Source organism: Ranitomeya variabilis, chromosome 3 (genome assembly GCF_051348905.1).
Source record: "Ranitomeya variabilis isolate aRanVar5 chromosome 3, aRanVar5.hap1, whole genome shotgun sequence".
Taxonomy (NCBI): domain Eukaryota; kingdom Metazoa; phylum Chordata; class Amphibia; order Anura; family Dendrobatidae; genus Ranitomeya; species Ranitomeya variabilis.
Genome location: NC_135234.1, coordinates 509,338,119 through 509,360,933, shown reverse-complemented (window position 1 = coordinate 509,360,933; position 22,815 = coordinate 509,338,119). Strand labels below are relative to the sequence as shown.

The 22,815-nt window shown below is 42.0% G+C and overlaps 1 protein-coding gene across 4 annotated transcripts in view; it reads left to right on the top strand.

The window, feature by feature from the left end:
• Positions 1-22,815, top strand: part of OCA2 (OCA2 melanosomal transmembrane protein) — a 685,962-nt gene that overhangs the window by 519,224 nt on the left and 143,923 nt on the right. For all 4 annotated transcript variants that reach the window (XM_077296885.1, XM_077296884.1, XM_077296887.1 and 1 more), the window contains 2 exons: positions 306-365; positions 2,535-2,639. In XM_077296885.1, coding sequence (XP_077153000.1) covers positions 306-365; positions 2,535-2,639 — 165 coding nt within the window. The remainder of the gene's footprint in view (positions 1-305; positions 366-2,534; positions 2,640-22,815) is intronic.

Below are 22,815 nucleotides of genomic sequence, written 5' to 3'. Positions count from 1 at the left end.
AATTAAAACTATGAATGAAAATGCTGGAAGATTCAAAAACACTAAATTGTAATTAAAACTAATTAGAAGCCTTATGTTGTGTGGTAAAAACTTTAAGAAATTACTGCCGTTTAATGCTTTACGAAGATACCATCATATTCTGGCAAATAACCAACTTTTTCATAGCATCCTGTAAAGCTTTTTTACTCTTAATTATCTCTTATTAAATCAGATTGGAAGTGGACATAATAAAGAAATAAAATATAAAGGTGTAGTTGAAATAATGGTTTTGTAACTGTTTTTCCAATATTGTATTACTATTTTAGGCCTTGGCTAATCTGCACTTAATAGATTACATAGGGGAGCAGACTGCAGTACTTATAAAGGTGAGTTGAATAACTTCAGAAAAAAATAATGTTAAAGCATACCTATTGTGTTATTCCCATGGACACTGGATGGTTCAGTTACCTTGGCAGCCATAGTTTGCCAGGAGAGGGTTGTGCTTCAGTCCAATTAATTAAAATTGGAGCTAATCACCATAGTCTCCCAGCATTAATATTAATACTGTTGGTTCTTGTTAACTGGAACAGGATTGGAATTTACCTGTGTGATTTCATAAACGTGCAGTGATATAGATTTTTGAAAATTATCTTTAACTTATATAGCATCAACCTATTCAAAGATAATTGTGCAAATAGTCATGAAGCATAGAGCTATAAGCCGTACTTTTAGCACAATGTACTTTTTTGCTGGTACTGTTATATATATATATATATATATATATATATATATATATATATATATATATATATATATATATAGTATGTGAAAAAATGGTCAGTGTGTCATCTGTGTTGGGTCAGTGTGTCATCTGTGTTGGGTCAGTGTGTCATCTGTGTTGGGTCAGTGTGTCATCTGTGTTGGGTCAGTGTGTCATCTGTGTTGGGTCAGTGTGTCATCTGTGTTGGGTCAGTGTGTCATCTGTGTTGGGTCAGTGTGTCATCTGTGTTGGGTCAGTGTGTCATCTGTGTTGGGTCAGTGTGTCATCTGTGTTGGGTCAGTGTGTCATCTGTGTTGGGTCAGTGTGTCATCTGTGTTGGGTCAGTGTGTCATCTGTGTTGGGTCAGTGTGTCATCTGTGTTGGGTCAGTGTGTCATCTGTGTTGGGTCAGTGTGTCATCTGTGTTGGGTCAGTGTGTCATCTGTGTTGGGTCAGTGTGTCATCTGTGTTGGGTCAGTGTGTCATCTGTGTTGGGTCAGTGTGTCATCTGTGTTGGGTCAGTGTGTCATCTGTGTTGGGTCAGTGTGTCATCTGTGTTGGGTCAGTGTGTCATTTGTGTTGGGTCAGTGTGTCATCTGCGTTTGGTCACTGTCATCTGCATTGGGTCTGTGTGTCTTCTGCGTTTGGTCACTGTGTCTTCTGCGTTTGGTCAGTGTGTCTTCTGCGTTTGGTCACTGTGTCTTCTGCGTTTAGTCACTGTGCCTTCTGTGTTTGGTCAGTGTGTAGTCTGCGTTTGGTCAGTGTGTCAATTATATACATATATTTGTTTTGGTACTATTTATCCTTGCTGCCTTTTGCATGAACACATAGCCTTGTGACCAACCCCATAGACTATAATAGGTATGTGCGCTATTCCTGAAAAATGAGCAAAGAATAAGTACGTGTAAGACTGATGTCTGAATGAAGCTTAGAATGAGCAACAGGAATGCCAGACTGAAGGGTTAAGGAAGAAACTGTATTTAAGGAATTAATAATCTGCTGTATGCCATCAAGCTACTATAGAGCATCTTGAATTAAAGAAGAAGAAAACTAGGGTGTAGTCTGCACAAGAGAGAAATATCAAAGGGTTCTTAAAGGTGTTCATAATTGAAATGCCTGTAGAGAGAGTTTTTTAAGAGCTATGTCACTTCTAGGGCTGAGTGGAAAAGTAGGGATGGAGTGAGTCAAGTGGAATAGGATTATGGGAATGGTTTGTGATGGATGATAATTCTGGAAGTGACAACACTTAGCGAGCTGACCAGGAGTAGAAACCGAGGTTTGTGAAGCAGTTACAGGTTGTTGAGTCATCAAATCTGATGATTTCAATTTATTTTTCAGTTTTAATTTTTGAGGGGTGAAGTAAGGGGTTTAACCAAAAAAAAGTTGGTGACTATTGTTTTGTTTTCAGTGTGGTCTTTACAAGATATCTAAATAGGGGGTTTCATGTCAAATCTCAGCCACAATACTTTTAGAAAACCTCATCACTTTTTAGGACTGGAAACTAGACCAATGTACTACAAAAATAAAATAAATATATGGCATATGTAAAATCAGAAGCATGCTTTGATGATCTAGTATATATAAAATTACTAGATAAGAGTTGTAATATTGCTTTGATTACATTAATGTGTTTAATTTTCCTTTATATGCATATTTACTTACGTTATACTTATTTAAATTCATTTGGAAATTATAGTAGTGTTTCATGCAACAGCCATTTTCTTCTACATACAATAACACTGTTCTTGAATTACACTCCTAAGATTGTCTCTCTAAAAAAAAAAATTCTTTAATAGGCCGTTCCTGAGGATGAAAGACTGGCAATTGCAATCATATTGGTAGTGTGGGTTTCCGCTTTAGCTTCATCTCTTATTGACAACATCCCTTTCACCGCTGCAATGGTAAGTGAAAGGATACTTATTTGAAAACGAAAATTCAAGAATAAAAGTTTTCAATTTCAAATGTTGCCTAGCGACCAGTAGGTACAAATTCAATAGCGACATCATAATGTTTCTAAGATTAAATAGTGCTTTAATTCCACACCCATCTCCTGTGTGCAAGTGTAAAATTTGATTTTTAATAAGAAAATAGAACTGCCAATGCCATAATGTGTAAAATCAAAGAAATGAGCTGGACCCCAAGCTGGTATATGTGTAAAGTGTAAGAGCACGCTCACACTATGGTCATTTCACAGACAAAATCCAAGAAGGAAGCAAAATGAGCATACCCAATGGTAAGTAAATAAATGGTAATAATGCATGTAAGTAACATGGGGTACTTAGTTTACACTATTTTGATGAAAAAAAAAAAAAAAAGCATAAGGACAATCCCATCACGACAAGGCGATGATCCTATCCGGTCTTTAAAATTAAAACCTGTTTATATAAACACTAGATGGTGGCCCGATTCTAACGTATCGGGTATTCTAGAATATGTAGGTAGTACATAGCACAGGCTACGTACTATATTGCACAGTGACGTAGTATATAACACAACCGACGTAGTATATAACATAGCTACGTAGTATATAACAGAGCTACGTAGTATATAACAGAGCTAAGTAGTATGTAACACAGCGTACATAGTATATAGCAGAGCTACGTAGAATATAACACAGCCACATAGTATATAACATAGCCACGTAGTGTATTGCACAGGTATGTAGTATATTGGTCAGCCACGTAGTATATAGCAGAGCCACGTAGTATATAACATAGCAACGTAGTATATTGTAGAGCCACATAGTATATTGCACAGGCACGCAGTATATTGCACAGCCACATAGTCTATAACACAGTCACGTAGTGTATTGCACAGCTACGTAGTGTATTGCACAGCTATGTAGTATATTGGTCAGCGACGTAGTATATAGCAGAGCCATGTAGTATATAACATAGCTGCGTAGTATAGTGTAGAGGCACGTGGTATATTGCATAGCTACGTAGTATATTGCACAGCCACGTAGTATATTGCACAGTCGACGTAATATATAACAGAACCGACACAGCCACATAGTATATTGCCCAGCTACATAGTATATAGCACAGAGATGTAGTATATAGCAGAGCCCACGCAGTATGTAACACAGCCCATGTAGTATATAGCAATGTGGGCACTTTATGCATGGTTAAAAAAAGACTTAAAATAAAAAATAAACATATACTCACCTTCCGAAGGCCCCTTGAAGTCCTGGCGCCTGTGTGCGGTGCACGCGGCAGCTTCCAGTCCCAGGGCTGGTGTGAGCGGAGGACCTGTGATGATGTCGCAGTCTCATGACCGTGACGTCATGGCAGGTCCTTCTCGCATAGCATCCTTGGCACCGGAACTTGCCGCTTGCACTGCCGAGGACAGCCGCGACGTCGGAAGGTGAGAATAAGCTTTTTTTTTAATTATTATTATTTGTAACATTAGATCTTTTTGTTATTGATGCTGCATACGCAGCATCAATAGTAAAAAGTTGGTAACACATAGCTGCGTTAACGGAGTGCGTTACACCGCGGCATAGCGCGGTCCATTAACGCTGCCATTAACCCTGTGTGAGGGCTGACTGGAGGGGATTATGGAGTGGACACTGACTGCGGGAAGGAAGGAGCGGCCATTTTGCCGCTGGACTGTGCCCGTCGCTGATTGGTCGTGGCAATGGTCATGGGCTTTTTGCCACGACCAATCAGTGACTTGGATTTCCATGACAGACAGAGGCCGTGACCAATGAATAACCGTGACACAGACAGACAGATGGAAGTGACCCTTAGACAATTCTATGGTAGATTTGTAGACACAAAAAAGCACAGTGAGGTCAAAAATACTCTGTTGTAAAAAAATCACAGTAATAAGCAAGTGCTAGTCAAAAGATGTAAAGAAAACAGGGTATTTAGTTGATACGTTTTTTTGCAATAAAATGTATACTAAGCTGCTCCACCAAATCGCCAAGGTATACCCTTATAGAGCAGTCCTAACTAATGTATGCAATCCCTATCTGATGTATTTAAAACCTGATTATCTGTATAGTACCTGTATAAGCAGACTTGTTCAGTGTGCAAGTAGCCCATGTGTTTCTGGTTCTATAATTGTTCTCTTGTTTCTACAAGACTGGGGAGTCCACCACTCCTCTGTGGGTCATTTGCATTTAAGCTGTTCCATCCTGCATGTCCACATGTATATTTTTTTCTCTCTGAACCCTGCTTATACAGGTACTATACAGATAATCAGGTTTTAAATACATCAGATAGGGATTGCATACATTAGTTAGGACTGCTCTATAAGGGTATACCTTGGCGATTTGGTGGAGCAGCTTAGTATACATTTTATTGCAAAAAAACGTATCAACTAAATACCCTGTTTTCTTTACATCTTTTGACTAGCACTTGCTTATTACTGTGATTTTTTTACAACAGAGTATTTTTGACCTCACTGTGCTTTTTTGTGTCTTCAAGTTTTCTGGTGGTCTGAACAGGTTCCTACAGACTTGTTCAGTGTGCAAGTAGCCCATGTGTTTCTGGTTCTATAATTGTTCTCTTGTTTCTACAAGACTGGGGAGTCCACCACTCCTCTGTGGGTCATTTGCATTTAAGCTGTTCCATCCTGCATGTCCACATGTATATTTTTTTCTCTCTGAACCCTGCTTATACAGGTACTATACAGATAATCAGGTTTTAAATACATCAGATAGGGATTGCATACATTAGTTAGGACTGCTCTATAAGGGTATACCTTGGCGATTTGGTGGAGCAGCTTAGTATACATTTTATTGCAAAAAAACGTATCAACTAAATACCCTGTTTTCTTTACATCTTTTGACTAGCACTTGCTTATTACTGTGATTTTTTTACAACAGAGTATTTTTGACCTCACTGTGCTTTTTTGTGTCTTCTAGATTTGTGTACGTACACACATGTATGTGTGTGCATATTTATATACAATTTATTCATATTTTTTACATTGGCAATAAATATACCAAGACAGTTGACCAATAATCATTGTCTGAGTATATGACCAGCCATGGTCTTACAAAAAAAAGAACACTAAATTGACGCCCTCGAAAAGCTTTTTTTTTAAAAAAAGAAATCCCTCTGTACTTCAAGAATATGAAAAACCTAATTTGCATGTTGATTAAATTTTTAATGTCCAGGGAATGTTTTGGCTTTGTGCTTTGATTTTTTATTGACTTTTTCCTAGAGCCAAAATTATTTTTTCCCAGTTAGAAAGAATGTGACAGCCATCTAAGTGTTGGTAAAGATATACTTGCTATTAATTGTGAAAATAAATTTAATTACAACTCTGGCAAGAGAAGTAAAATCTACTAACCCTAATAAAATAACTTTAGTAGTTGCCAAATTGTTCTAGAACAAGAAACACAACTCCAGTCCTCAAGGGGCCACCAACAGTGCATGTGCAGCACCTCAGAGTCCTGGTCGTTGCAGTAATGTCGCTCTGCCGCTAAGGGGAGTGATGGTATGTCTGATTGCACTAAAAGAGTTCACCTGACCAGGTATCACAGTCACACATTACACTTCACACTCTGGCCACCAGGGGGAGCAAAAGGTTCTATGTATTAGGCCCCCCTCACACTCTGGTAAAACTGGGGGTTGGATAGGAAGTTAGAGAGAAGCTGACTGGGTTTTGCCCAGGTAACCTCTAGTGAGAGGAGAGCGTTACTTGGGAAGATTCAGGGAGGTCCCTGTCAGGGGTGGGATCCTGGCAGAGGCCTAGCAAAGGACAGATCGTTACGGAGCCGTGCCTGAACCTCATTGCGGCGGCATCTTAAGAAAGGACATGAAGCAAAGTAAATTGTGGAGAAGTGAGAAACGAGATCACAGCACAAAGGCGATAGAACCAGAAGGAGTCGTGCCCCGAGATCGGCAACATCCTTCTGAGGCGCGTAGCCGGCGGCCGGAACGCCGAGGAAGTAATAGACTCTACACATTACTTTGAACTATGGCAGGGCAGTTAACTTTAGGTTGGCTGTCTCACCTTTTACACCTAATGAAGACAAAGGAGGCAATTGTGGGAGAGGGGCGTCTCTAGGGTCCCTATAAAATAACTCCAGGCCTACCCCATCATACGGGTGCATCCTATCCATATCATCTGGGGGACGGAGATAAAGAACAGAAACATACACGACAGTTGCGAGGACTATCCCATGGTGCTCAGCAGGGAAGTACTACAACACCCAGGCGCTAGTAGGTAGGCTACTGATTTCCACCTGCAAAGGGAACTCTGGATGTGCCTTCGGACCGGCCGGTCTCAGCCAGCCCTGCTAGCAGTGCTCTGGATTGCAGATACTGAAGCCTTCAGTAAAAAGGTAAAGAGACTGCAACGTCATTTACTGCGACCTACACCGTCACCTTCATCTTTAATTGGGCGCCCCTTAGCAGGGCCAAGGACCGGGTCAGGCCATCGTGACATCCCCAGAACCGAGAGACCCGGTACCGAGTACCCCGCTGCCCTGCATTTGGGGGGCCGCTCCACATGTTTTCAAGATTTACTTAGCATTGCAAAAGTTGTTTGAATTATCAACTGTGCAGGTGATTATATTGTCACCTGTGCAATACTAAGGATATCCTGAAAATATGCACTCTTGGTGGCCCTTGAGAACTAGCGTTTTGCACCCCTGCTCTAAAATAAAATATGTACTTAATACAGAGAAATTGTACATTAAAATATTGAGAGAAACAGTCATGGCTGAAAGTGTTGGCACCATTTAAATTGTTCCAGAAAATGAAATATTTCTCATAGAAGACTACTGAAATTACATATGTTTTGTTACATACATGTTTATATCCTATGTGTACATTGGGACAACAGAAAAAGATAAAAAAGGCAAATTGGATATAATTTCACACAAAAACCCCAAAATGGGCTGGACAAAATTGTTCACACCCTCACCTGAATACTTGGTTGCACACCCTTTGGCATTAATAACTGCAATCAATTGCTTCCTATAACCATCAACAAGCTTCTTACTCCTCTCAGCTGTAATTTTGGACCACCCTTCTTTCACAAACTACTTCAGGTCTCTAGAACTTGAAGGGTGCCTTCTCCTAACAGCAATTTTAAGATCACTCCACAAGTATTCAATGGGATTTAGGTCCGGACACATTGCTGGCCACTTCGGAACTCTCCGAGGCTTTGTTTCCATTCATTTCTGGGTGCTTCTTGAAACATGTGTGGGTTCCATGACCTAGGATGCAAACCCAGTTTTATGACACTGGGCATTACATTGCCACCCAAAATTATTTGATAATCTTCACTTCAAATTACATGATACCTTGCGCACAGTCAAAGCACCCAGTGCCAGCGACAACAAAACAACCCAAAAACATCTTTCAGTTTTCGGTAAACAGTAGAATAATGTGATTGACTAAAAAGCTCTATCTTGGTCTCATCTGTACACAAGATGCTTTCTGAGAAGGATTTTGGCAAACTGCAGTCTATTTTTTATGTGTCTGTGTCAGCAGTGGGGTCCTCCTGGGTTTCCTATCAAAGCATTTAATTTCATTCAAATGTCAATGGAACTGACACTGATGCACACTGAGCCAGCAAGAAGGCTTGAATATTTTTGGAAATTGAGTGGGAGACGTTACGAGTTTTGGAAAATTGCTAAAAAAAAATAAAAAAATTGTGCAACGTTCGGATGCATTTTCACCACTTAGATAAAAAAGAACCTAGACACATTTGGTGTCTATGAACTCGTAATGACCTGGAGAATCGTAATGGCTGGTCAGTTTTAGCATTTAGTGAACCTAGCAGAAAAGCCAAACAAAAAACAAGTGTGGGATTGCACTTTTTTTTGCAATTTCACCACACTTGGAATTTTGTTCCCGTTTTCGAGTACATGACATGGTAAAACCATTGGTGTCGTTCAAAAGTACAACTCATTCTGCAAAAAATAAGCCTTCAAATGGCCATATTGACAGAAAAATTAAAAAGTTATGGCTCTGGAAACAAGGGGAGCGAAAAAAACGAATACGCGAAACAGAAAAAAGCTCCGGTCATGAAGGGGTTAAATTATGAAAAATTCATAATTTATTTTTCTCCTACAAAAATTTGACTTTTTTGTGCCATTTTCTAAGGCCTTTTAAACCCTTTTATTTTTCCATTCATAGATCTGTGTGGGCTGTTATTTTTTGTGTGGTGAACTAACATCTTTATTGATACCAATGCGGAGTACATGCGATGTTTTGCTTGCTTTTTATTGCATCTTTAACCCCTTTATGACCTTAGGCATATAGATACATCTAAGGTCACCTCCCCCTATCTACTGCGGGCACCAGCAATGAGCCCACAACTTTTCCGGCACATGAAAGCTGAACTGGTAATCTGCCTTGTGCACCGAACATGCATGGGTGGAATTGCGATCCGCCCACCGCTGTTAACATGTTAAATGCCGCTGTTAATCTCTGACAGCAGCATTAAACATGATTGCACTGCAAGCACTTCACAAACCACATCCATCGATGCCTGTGTCACATGACAGCGGGTCATTGATGGGTTAGCATGAAAACCAGGGGTCTGCAGGAGACCCCTGTGTTTGTCATTGCTGGATAGCTATGAGCACTGCCCAGCAGCCAGCGCTCATAGCAGGTGATCATTTTGACTACACACAGAGATCGCAACTTCTAGTCTCCCATGGAAACTATTGAAACAAGTTAAAAGGGAACAAAAAAAAAGTTTTGTAATAAAAAAAAATTTTTTTAAATCACCTCTCATTCAAAATCAAACAATTAAAACAAAATACATATTTTGTGTAACTATGATAGATCTGGCATTTCTGAACAATATATAAAAAGAATTATTCACATCGGTAAACAGTGTAACGAGAAAAAAAATCAAAACACCAGAATTACATTTTTTTTGGGTTGCCGCAATGTTAGCAGGTTGCGGAATGCAGTTACAGACAGAAGGCAGAGAAAGAGTTAACAAATTAAACAGTTTAATTGAACAAGGGATTTACTCCTCGAAGGGAGACAAATGATTAAGGGGGGAGGCCTTTTGCCGCGCCGGTGCTCAGGAGATGGAGCACTCTCCTTCGCCTGCCGCTTGCTGCCTGTTTGCACCAAACTGACTGCTTCCGCATGCGCTGCAGCTTAGCCATGCCCCCTGCTTCTGGGTAAAGAGATTTTTCCATTTTTTTATTCTTCCCCTCAAACAACAGAGGAGACAGCCCGACCGTTCCGGACCCAGCACTGGAGAGGTACTTGCAGCCCATTATTTCTCTTTACAGAAACATTGTATTAAAATGCAATAATGGGTGATCAAAAGATTATATCTACCCCAAAATGGTATTAATAAAAAGATCAGCTCGGCACACAAAAAATAAGCATTCACCCAGCCCCAGATCACGAAAAATGGAGACGGTACGGTTCTCGTAATATGGCGACCTTTTTTTTTTTATCACCTAAATTAAAAAAGAACCTATATATGTTTAGTATCTGCAAACTTGTAATGACCTCAATAATCCTAATGGCAGGTCATTTTTAGCATTCACTGATCATGGTAAAAACAAACCCCACAAAACAATTGTGGAATTGCATTTTTGCAATTTCACCGCACTTTAGAAATTTTTTTACCATTTTCCAACAGACAATATCTCAAAGCCAATGGTGTCCTTCAAAAGTACAACTCTGCCTGCAAAAACAAGGCCTCACATGGCTATATTGATGGAAAAATTAAAAAAGTTATGGCTCTGGGATGAAGGGGAGCAAAAAATGGAAACTCAAAGACGGAAGACCCCAAGTTGGTGAATGGGGCTAAGGATGTGACCAAACAAGTGCAGTTGATTTACTATGTTCATCATAGTGCCTGATTCAATTTCACATTTTGATCAGACGCTTATGGATGTACCGATACTAAATATGTTTTTTCCCCGTTTATCTTTAATGTGGGGAAAAAAGGGAGTGATTTGAATTTTCATATTTCTGCTTTTCTACTTTTGAGGCCGGCGTCACACTGGCGAGTTTTACGGACGTAAGAGCGCAGAAACTACGTCCGTAAAACTCGCATAACATATGGCACAATTATTCTCAATGGGGCTGCTCCTATCAGCCGTATATTACGGTTCAGTATTATACGGCTTTCTACGGCCGTACAAAATCGCAGCATGCTGCGTTTGTCAGTGTATTGCGCAAAAAAATCGCCAATGAAAGTCTATGGGGGCGAGAAAAATACGGATTCCACACGGACCAGCAGTGTGACTTGCGAGAAATACGCAGCGGTGTTAGTGAAAAGTCGGTAATTCAATTGCCGCCTTTTCATTTCTCCTGCACAAACCCGACAGGATGAGACATGGTTTACATACAGTAAACCATCTCATATCCCCTTTTTTTTTGCATATTCCACAGTACTAATGTTAGTAGTGTGTATGTGCAAAATTTCAGCGCTGTAGCTGCTAAAATAAAGGGTTAAATGGTGGAAAAAATTGGCGTGGGCTCCCGCGCAATTTTCTCCGCCAGAATGGTAAAGCCAGTGACTGAGGGCAGATATTAATAGCCAGGAGAGGGTCCATGGTTATTGGCCCCCCCGTGGCTAAAAACATCTGCCCCCAGCCACCCCAGAAAAGGCACATCTGGAAGATGCGCCTATTCTGGCACTTGGCCACTCTCTTCCCACTCCCTGTAGCGGTGGGTTATGGGGTAATGAAGGGTTAATGTCACCTTGCTATTGTAAGGTGACATTAAGCCAGATTAATAATGGAGAGGCGTCCATTATGACACCTATCCATTATTAATCCAATTGTCTGAAAGGGTTAAAAAACACACACACACATGATTTAAAAGTATTTTAATGAAATAAACACAGCGGTTGTTTTAATAATTTATTGCTCTCTCAATCCATTTCCAGGCCCTCGCTTGGCAAAATAATAAACGCACAAGATACATACCCTCAGCTGAACCGTCACGTCCCACGAAGTAATCCATCTGAAGGGGTTAAAATATTTTACAGGCAGGGGCCCTGCTAATGCAGCGGTGTGCTTGTAATTCCCCGGCGAATGAATGAAATGTAGGTCATTGACCTACATTTCCTTCAGTCGCGGTGATGCGCCCCCTGGTGGATGTCCTCATATGACCTGGAGCGTGCGAAAAAGTTCCCAGGCTGCAGTTCATGAGAACATCCAGCAGGGGCGCATCACCGCGACTCAATGTAAGTACAGATCCAGCTTTCCTTTCAGCACCCGGGGGATTACAGGCACGAGCGAATGGTTTATCGCAGCTCGTGCCTGTAATATTAGTTAACCCCTTCAGATGGATTACCTCGTTGGACGTGATAGGACATCAGAAGGTATGTATCTTGTGCGTTTATTATTTTGCCAAGCGAGGGCCTGGAAATGGATTGAGAGAGCAATAAATTATTAAAACAATCGCTGTGTTTATTTCATTAAAATACTTTTAAATCATGTGTGTGTGTGTTTTTTAACCCTTTCAGACAATTGGATTAATAATGGATACGTGTCATAATTGACGCCTCTCCATTATTAATCTGGCTTAATGTCACCTTACAATAGCAAGGTGGCATTAACCCTTCATTACCCCATATCCCACCGCTACAGGGAGTGGGAAGAGAGTGGCCAAGTGTCAGAATAGGCGCATCTTCCAGATGTGCCTTTTCTGGGGTGGCTGGAGGCAGATGTTTTTAGCCACGGGGGGGCCAATAACCATGGACCCTCTCCTGGCTATTAATATCTGCCCTCAGTCACTGGCTTTACCATTCTGGCGGAGAAAATTGCGCGGGAGCCCACGCCAATTTTTCCGCCATTTAACCCTTTATTTTAGCAGCTACAGCGCTGAAATTTTGCACATACACACTACTAACATTAGTAGTGTGGAATATGCAAAAAAAATGGGGATATGACATGGTTTACTGTATGTAAACCATGTCTCATATCCTGTCAGGTTTGTGCAGGAGAAATGAAAAGCCGGCAATTGAATTACCGGCTTTTCACAGATATCGCGCTGAATGAAATCTAAATACAGAATATATATATGTGTGTCTCAATTATATATATATATATATATATATATATATATATATATATATATATATATATATATATATATATATATATATATATATATATATATATATATATATATATAGTAAAAAAGGAACAGCACACTGGTGTAACTTATCTTTAGGGTGCAAAGCCTCCAGGCAACCCGTCCACCGGTCGTCAGTATAGATCAAAAAAAGAAGCAGCACTCCATTTTCAAAAAGGTGCAGGATTTATTCAAATCCACATGTCTATGCGACGTTTCAGCTCTACTGAGCTTTTCTCAAGGCTTGAGAAAAGCTCAGTAGAGCTGAAACGTCGCATAGACATGTGGATTTGAATAAATCCTGCACCTTTTTGAAAATTGAGTGCTGCTTCTTTTTTTGATCTATATATATATATATATATATATATATATATATATATATATATATATATATATATATACTGTATATATGTTTTCCCGAACATTTGAGCACATAAATCCATTAGATGTCGGTTTTGCAAGCCTGCGCGAAAATCTCGCAGTACGGATGCCATACGGATTACATACGGAGGATGCCATGCGCAAAATACGCTGACACACCCTGACTACGGATCACTATTTTGGGAACATGTCTCCGTATTACGGCCGTAAAATACGGACCGTATTGTCTTACGCCGAGTGTGACGCCGGCCTAAAACTGTTTTTTTTCAATCCCTTTATGGGACTTGAACCTATGATCATTTGTGTTATATACTACATTGCTACAATTTTTTCTGTATATAGGGAAAATTCATAGTGTCATGTAGAGAACAGCTTGTGGCTGAGAATTATAGGAGTGCCAAGATTGCAGCCAGGAGGGTTTTCAGCAAAGCCCCAGGTGCCACGGTAAACCTGTACACCATAAAAACAAGCATCGTATTGTTGCCTGCAAATTGATGTAACAGCAAATGAGGTTTCATCCTTTGGTCTTTATCACTTTAAAAACTGCCGGTTAGATCAGATTTTTTTCAAAGTTTTTGGAGTTTCAGCAACCATACTAATTCTATAGTTATATTGTTTCATTGTTTTTACGGTTGAAGGTAGAACTCAGCTCATAAAGTTCAAGTTATAGCCTAAGGATATATTCACACGTTGCGTTTTTGCTGTGTTATTTTTAATGCAAATATTAAGCTCCATTTTATAGAACCAACAGAAGCTATGAGATTTCAGAAATCTCATGCGTGCACAGTTTTTGTTTTCTTGACTGAACTGGAAAACTTCTGTTTTTGCAAATTTCAGCATGTCACTTCTCAGATTTTTTTTTCAACATTTTTCAGCATATTTTCACCCATACAAAGCAATGAGAAAGTGCAAAAACACAGGTATAGGGTTTTGCTGTGTTTTTGGTGCAAAAACAAGGAATTTTTTGGGGGTGGGCATGCACAACAGACGATGAAAACACAGCAAAACCTGCTTTTTTGTAAGCAGCTTCTTTACTGCCAAATGAGCTAGGTTTGCCTGCAGAAACAAAACAGCAAAAATGCAATATGTGAACAAAGCCTAACATGAGAAAGACACAACCTCCATGAAGCAGATACTAATTGCCCAATATCAGGGGAAGATTTCCTTCCCGATTTTTCCATACAGCAATCAAATTAGTTCCCTGGATCAATGTCCCATCACAGAATCTAGTACCCATAACCTGTAATATTATATCTTTCAAGGAAGGCATCCAAGCCTTCCTTGAATTTTTGTGGTCAGTCAACCACTATCACATCATGTGGCAGAGAGTTCAATAGTCTCACTGGTCTTACTGTAAAGAATCTGTCTGTGATTGCCTACATTTTCTTTCCTCTAGACATGGAGAATGCCCCTTTGTCACCATCACAAAGGTGTATAAAGATCATTAGAAAGATCACTTTACTGCCCATTCATATATTTGTACATTGTAATAAGATCACCTCTAAGCCTTCAATTTTTTTAAACTGAATAACTTTAAGTTTAACTTGTCTTGGGGTTGCAGTTCACCCATTCACATAATAATCTTGGTTTCTCTTCTCAGCACCCACTCTAGTTTAGTTACCATATATACCCGTATATAAGCCGGGTTATTCAGCATGTTTTTTGTGCTGAAAACGCCCCCTCTCGGCTTATACATGGGTCACGGTCACAAAAAGCTGGCGGAGGAGCAGTGGAGCAGCGGGTCACATATGGAGCCAGCGGCGGTGGCTAAAGCCTGTGCCGCTGCTGTAAAAGCGCACAGTGTCAGCCCAGATGCCGACTGCCAGCACTCATCATACTCACCTACCGGCGCGCCCTCGGTGCTGACGCTGCATCGGCTGCCGGCACCTGCAGCTCTTCAGCTGAGCGATCAGGTGGCACCGCTCATTAAACCCTTCATGACCCAGCCTATTTTGACCTTAATGACCTTGCCGTTTTTTGCAATTCTGACCAGTGTCCCTTTATGAGGTAATAACTCAGGAACGCTTACACGGATCCTTGCGGTTCTGAGGTTGTTTTTTCATGACATATTGGGCTTCATGATAGTGGTAAATTTAGGTCGATAATTTTTGCGTTTATTTGTGAAAAAAATGGAAATTTGGCTAAAATTTAGAAAATTTCGCTATTTTCAAATTTTTTATTTTTATTCTGGTAAACGAGAGAGTTGTGACACAAAATAGTTAATAAATAACATTTCCCACATGTCTACTTTACATCAGCACAAGTTTGGAAAGAAAATTTTTTTTTGCTAGGAAGTTATAAGGGTTAAAATTTGACCAGCGATTTCTCATTTTTACAACGAAATTTACAAAACCATTTGTTTTAGGGACCACCTCACATTTGAAGTCAGTTTGAGGGGTCTATGGCTGAAAATACCCAAGTGACACAATTCTAAAAACTGCACCCCTCACGGTACTCAAAACCACATTCAAGAAGTTTATTAACCCTTCAGGTGCTTCACAGCAGCAGAAGCAACATGAAGGAAAAATTTAACATTTAACTTTTTAGTCACAAAAATGAAAATTTAGCAACAATTTTTTATTTTCCCAAGGGTAAAAGGGGAAACTGGACCACAAAAGTTATTGTACAATTTGTCCTGAGTATGTCGATACCCCATATGTGAGGGGGAACCACTGTTTGGGCGCACAACAGGGCTTGGAAGGGAAGGAGCGTCCTTTGACTATTTCAATGAAAAATTGGTTACAATCTTTAGGTGACACCATGTCACATTTGGAGAGCCCCTGTGTGCCTAAACATTGGAGCCCCCCACAAGTGACCCCATTTTGAAACTAGACCCCCAAGGAACTTATCTAGATGCATAGTGAGCACTTTGAACCCCCAGGTGCTTCACAAATTGATCCGTAAAAATGAGAGTATTTTTTTTTCACAAAAAATTTCTTTTAGCCTCAATTTGTTCATTTCCACATGGGCAACAGGATAAAATGGATCCTAAAATGTATTGGGCAATTTCTCCTGAGTACAACGATACCTCACATGTGGGGATAAACCACTGTTTGGGTACATGGCAGTGCTCAGAAAGGGAAGGAGCGCCATTTGACTTTTTGAATGAAAAATTAGCTCTAATCGTTAGCGGACACCATGTCGTGTTTGGAGAGCCCCTGTGTGCCTAAACATTGGAGCTCCCCACATGTGACCCCATTTTGGAAACGAATCCACAGCGGCCAATCCGCTGCAGATCCGCAGCCAAATCCGCACCGTGTGCACATAGCCTAATTCTAACCCTAATTCTAGTTCTAACCCTAATTATAACCCTAGCCCTAAGCCTAACCCTAGAGGGGGATGAAAAAAAAATATATATTTTCTTTATTTTATTATTGTCCCTACCTATGGGGGTGATAAAGGGGGGTTTATTTACTATTTTTTTTAATTTTGATCACTGTGATAGGTTTTATCACAGTGATCAAAATGTACCTGGAACAAATCTGCGGGTAGATTCGGCGGGCGCACTGCGCATGCGCCCACCATTTTGGAAGATGGCGGCGCCCATGAAGAAGATGGACGGTCACCGGGAGGCTCGGTAAGTATGAGGGGGGAGATCGGAGCACGGGGGTGGATCGGATCACAGGAGAGCGGACAGGAGGACGGGGGAGTGGACAGAGGATGGAGGAGAGCGGACCACAGTACGGGGCAGAAAGGAGGACTGAGGAGGAGATCGGTGGCGGGGGGCAGATCAGTGTTTCCAGCCATGGCCGATGATATTGCAGCATCAGCCATGGCTGGATTGTAATATTTCACCACTTTTCATGTGTGAAATATTACAAATTGCTCTGATTGGCCGTTTTACTTTCAACCCCCCCTGGGCTGAAGTACCACTCCCCCTGTCCCTGCAGATCGGGTGAAATTGGAGTTAACCCTTTCACCCTATCTGCAGGGACGCGATCCCTCCATGACGCCACATAGGCGTCACAGGTCGGATGGATTGGCACCTACTTTCATGACACCTACGTGGTATCACAGGTCGGGAAGGGGTTAAGGTAATGAATATGCATGGCTCTCCATTCCAATAGGCATGGGGTGCATATTCATAGCCTTAATGAATTGGCCACGTGATCGCTCGGCAGGAAGAGCTGCTGGAAGCCGGTGTAACAGGCCAGATTAACCCCCCCGCCCAGAATATACCCGGGGTTAAAGTGGCCTTGGCCAGATTATACCCCGGGGTATATTCTGGCCTAGCCCAAACTATACCCGGGGTATAAATTGGACTATAGTCCAGTTTATACCCCTCTGAACCAGATTATACCCCGGGTATATTCTGGCCTAGCCCATACTATACCCCGGGGTACAAATTGGACTAGTCCAGATTATACCCCTCCAGGTCAGAATATACCCCAGCTGCTGTAGATCAGATTTTTCAGCCTTTTGAGAACCATTGAGTGATATAATCAATAATGAAGCCCCAGGCAGCAAATGGGGCCCCAGGCAGCGCACAAGGCCCCAGGCAGTGCACAGGGCCCCAAGCAGCACACAGGGCCCCAAGCAGCACACAGGGCTCCAGGCAGTGCACAGGGCCCCAGGCAGAACACAGGGCCCCAGGCAGTGCACAGGGCCCCAGGCAGTGCACAGGGCCCCAGGCAGCACACAGGGCCCCAGGCAGCGCACAGGGCCCCAGGCAGAACACAGGGCCCCAGGCAGCGCACAGGGCCCCAGGCAGTGCACAGGGCCCCAGGCAGCGCACACAGTGCCCCAGGCAGAACAGAGGGGCCCCAGGAAGAGCACAGGGGCCCCAGGCAGCACACAGGGAAACAGGCAGCACAGAGGGGCCCCAGGAAGAGCACAGGGGCCACAGGAAGTGCAAGGGGCCCCAAACAGTGTATGGGACCCCAGGCAGCACACAGGACCCAGGCAGCCCACAGGGACCCAAGGCAGCCCGCAGGGCCCCAGGCAGCGCACTGGGCCCCAGGCAGCACACGGGGCCCCTGGCAGAACACGGGGCCCCAGGCTGCCCACAGGACCCCAGGCAGCCCACAGGGGGTCCCAGATAGCCCACAGGGGGCAGAGACAGTGAGCAAGGGGGTAAGAGAGAGTGCGCTAGGGGGGAAAATAGACAGACAGAGCGCATGTCCCCTGTGCGCTATCTGGGACCCCTTGTGCGCTATCTGGGACCCACTGTACGCTGTCTGGGACCCACTTTGCGATGTCTGGGGCCCTGCTCTTGAGTATATCACTCAATCCTGTAAGGCTAGTTTCACATTTGCGTACAGCCATGCGCATGCGTACGCTCTCAGTGAAGCCTTGACCACTGCTGCGCCCCATCGGTTAAGCTCCACCCATGTTCTTTTAATGGTGCTGCAACCCGCGGCGAAGGCAACAAGTTGGATTTTCATGCGTTCACCGAATCGTTAAAACAACGCATGCAAACACAAACATCTGCAGGGCCTGCGTACCCAATGATAAAGATAGGGTACGCAGGCCACATGTGTACCTGGGTGGAGCTTAACTGGTGGGTGCTGCAGTGGGCGGGGCTTCACTAAGAGCGTACACAGCCGTGCGCAAATGTGAAACTAGCCTAAGATGTCTAGGGCCCCTGTGCAATGTGCTCTGCATGGGGCCCTGTGTTCTGTCTGGGGCCCTGTGTGTTGCCTGGGGCCCTTGTGCACTTCCTTGGGCCCCTTTGCACTGCCTGGAGCCCTGTGCGCTGCCTGGGGCCCCGTTATTAAGAATGTCACTCAATGGTTCTCAAAAGCCTGAAAAATCTGATCTACAGCAGCTGGGGTATATTCTGACCTGGAGGGGTATAAACTGGACTAGTCCATTTTGTACCCCCGGGCATAGTTTGGGCTAGGCCAGAATATACCCAGGGTATAATCTGGCCCAGAGGGGTATAAACTGGCCTAGGCCACTTTAACCCCCGGGTATATTTTGGGCGGGGGGTTAATCTGGCCTGTTGCACCTGTACAAGATGCAGAGACACAGAGGGAGCACAGGCAGGTAAATAAGATGATGTTCTTTGTTTTTTTACAGTAATCGTACATAGGGATAAGGGGATAAGGAGCTATGCATACAATGACAGGGACTGGGGAGCTATGAATACAATGACAGGGATGGGGGAGCCATGCATACAATGACAGGGATGGGGGAGCCATGCATACAATGACAGGGATGGGGGAGCCATGCATACAATGACAGGGATGGGGGAGCCATGCATACCACGATAGGGATGAAGGGACAATGCATACCCAGCTTATACTGGAGTCAATAAGCTTACCTAGTTTTTCGTGGCAAAAGTAGGTGCCTCGGCTTCTACTCTGGTCGGCTTATACTCGAGTGTATACGGTATATACATCTTCGCATACTATGTACAATTTGAGGCTATAGTATATAAGTATTGCTTGAATACAGGCAAAACTATCTTTTGTCATGAGCATCTTTACCTCTTTCAGTGCATCCTATTATTTTATTGGGCTTGGCAGCAGCTGCCTGGCACTGACCACATCACTAAAGTTAAGTTTGCTGTAAAGTCTTTTAGAGTGATCGTTTTACCCAGTGATTTACCACTCAGGACATAATTATACATTTAATTAACTCTGCCAAAGTGCATAACCTTACATTTATCTACATTAAACTTCAATTGTCATTTCTCAGCCCAAACCTCCAGCTTATACAAATCCTCTGTAATATTAAAAGATTCTTCTGTGTTGCTTACCCTACAGAGTTTAAGATCATCTGTAATTATTGAAATTCTACTGTATGCCCTCTATAAGGACTGGGTTTATTGGGTCCTTGTTCTTAGTATGGAGCCTGCTTCAGTTTACAAACTACCACTTTTCTAGAAGCATTATATACTTGAAGCAAAAGCAACAAAGTAGAGCATGAAGCATAAAATACATTTCTCGTATTTATCCAAGTTTCATGTTTATTGCCATTTCACTGGAAAACCTCTAATTTTTGCATCTAATCCAAAATACATGTCAAATGAAGTTGGAGTCTCTCTTACATTTCTTAAACCATGTTATATTAACACTGCATGAAAATAAATTGGCTTATAAATATTTTAAATGTCATTTATGTGTAGATGTGTATAAAATGCAAAAAATACTTCATTTTGACTGAAAGGATGTGCATATCAGTGATGCTTATTCTTACTTTGTATGTTGTAAATTCAATATACAGTGGAATGTAAAAGTTTTGGCACCCTTGGTCAAAATAACTTTTATTGTGAATAGTTATGCAAGTTGAAGATGAAAAGATCTTCAAAAGGCCTAAAGTTCAAGAATATACATTTCCTTTGTATTTTAGACAAAAAAGTCCTTTTTTTCATTTTAAAAATTACTAAAAGGAGAATGAGCAGTTGCAAAAGTTAGGACACCCTTGGAGATTTGTGTGCTCAGATAACTTTGACCGAGGATTTAATTAGCCTGATAGGGCTTGTTCAATATTATTGTTAGGAAAGGTCAGATAATGCAAAATTCCCAGCTTTATAAAAATACAGGCGCTTCTAACATTGTGCCAAAAACAGCATCTATGGCTTCCTCTAAGCAGCTGCCTAGCACTCTTAACCCCTTTCTGCCAGCTGACGGAATAGTACGTCAGCTGGCAGATCCCCCGCTTTGAGGTGAACCCACCTCAAAGCCGTGACATGTCAGCTGTTTTGAACAGCTGACATGTGCGCGCAGTGAGCGCGAGCGGAATCGCGATTCGCCCGCGCCCATTAACTAGTTAAATGCCGCCGTCAAGCGCTGACAGCGGCATTTAACTAGCACTCCCGGCCGCGCGGCCGGAGGTGCTCGCACCGCTGACCCCCGTCACATGATCGGGGGTCAGCGGTGCATTGCCATAACAACCAGAGGTCTCCTTGAGACCTCTATGGTTGTTGATGGCCAATTGCTTTGAGCGCCACCCTGTGGTCGGCGCTCAAAGTACACCTGGATTTCTGCTACATAGAGGTGATCTGTGCTTCACCTCTATGTAGCAGAGCCGATCGTGTAGTGCATGCTTCTAGCCTCCTATGGAGGCTATTGAAGCATGCCAAAATTAAAAAAAAAAAGTGTTTAAAGATATATAAAAAAAAAAAAATATATAAAAGTTCAAATCACCCCCCTTTCGCCCCAATCAAAATAAAACAATAAAAAAAAAATCAAACCTACTCATATTTGGTATCACCGCATTCAGAATTGCCCGATCTATCAATATAAACAAAGGATTAACCTGATCGCTAAATGGCGTAGCGAGAAAAAAAATCAAAACGCCAAAATTACGTTTTTTTGGTCGCCGCGACATTGCATTAAAATGTAATAACGGGCGATCAAAAATCTGCACTAAAATGGTATCAATAAAAACGCCAGCTTGGCACACAAAAACAAGCCCTCACCCGACCCCAGATCACGAAAATTGGAGACGCTACGGGTTTCGGAAAATCGCGCAATTTTTTTTATTTATTTTTTTTTAGCAAAGGTTGGAATTTTTTTTCACCACTTAGATAAAAAATAACCTAGACATGTTAGGTTTCTATGAACTCATAATAACGTGGAGAATCATAATGGCAGGTTAGTTTTAGCATTTGGTGAACCTAGCAAAAAAGCCAAACAAAAAACAAGTGTGAGATTGCACTTTTTTTGCAATTTCATCACACTTGGAATTTTTTTCCCGTTTTCTGTTACACGGCATGGTAAAACCAATGATATTGTTCAAACGTACATCTCGTCCCGCAAAAAATAAGCCCTCACATGGCCATATTGCCGGAAAAATAAAAAAGTTATGGCTCTGGGAAGGAGGGGAGCAAAAACCGAAAACGAAAAAAACGGAAAAAGCTCCGGGGGGGAAGGGGTTAAAATGGTGTAGGCCCACGAAGCAGGAGTCAATTATAAGAACACAGTAAAACATTTTCAAGTTCCCTTTCCTTAGTTCAAAATGTAATTAAGAAAAGGCAGTTAACAAAAGGCAGTTAAGAAAAGGCAGTTAAAAGGAGGTCAAGATAAGGTCCGGAACACCAAGCAAAATTTCAGTGAGAGCTGCTTGTAGGATTGCAAGAGGCGCAAATCAGAACCCCTTTTGACTACAAAAGACCTTAAGGAAGATCTAGTAGACTATAGAGTTGTAGTACATTGTTCTACTGTTCAGCGACACCTACACAAATATGGCCTTCATTGAGAGTCATCAGAAGAAAACTTCTCCTTCGTCCTCAATATTAAATTCAGCTTCAGATGAATGCAAAAGTACTTCTAAACAAGCCTGATGTATTTTGGAAACAAATCCTTTGGACCCATTAGGTAAAATAGAACTCTTTTGCCACAATGATCAAAGGTATGTGTGGAAAAAACAGGGAGCAAAATTTCAGTAAAAGAACATCTTCCCAGCCATTGGATGGGGGTGGATCAATCATGCTTTGTGGATTTGTTGCAGCCAATCGCACGGGGAACATTTCAAGGGTAAAGAGAAGAATTTCTGTAATGAAATTTCAACAAATTCTTGATGCAAACAGAACACCATCTGTAAAAAAAAATTGAAGTTGAAAACAGGATTGCTTCCACAAGTGTGCTCACCTATCAGCCTAAGCTGCCAGGTGAAGGCTCAGGGAGATGTAACTGATGATTAGCTGCTCTCCCTGAATGTAAACTGCAGTCTGAGAAAGGAGGCAGCACTGATGCTGTGACCTAATCTGCACAGC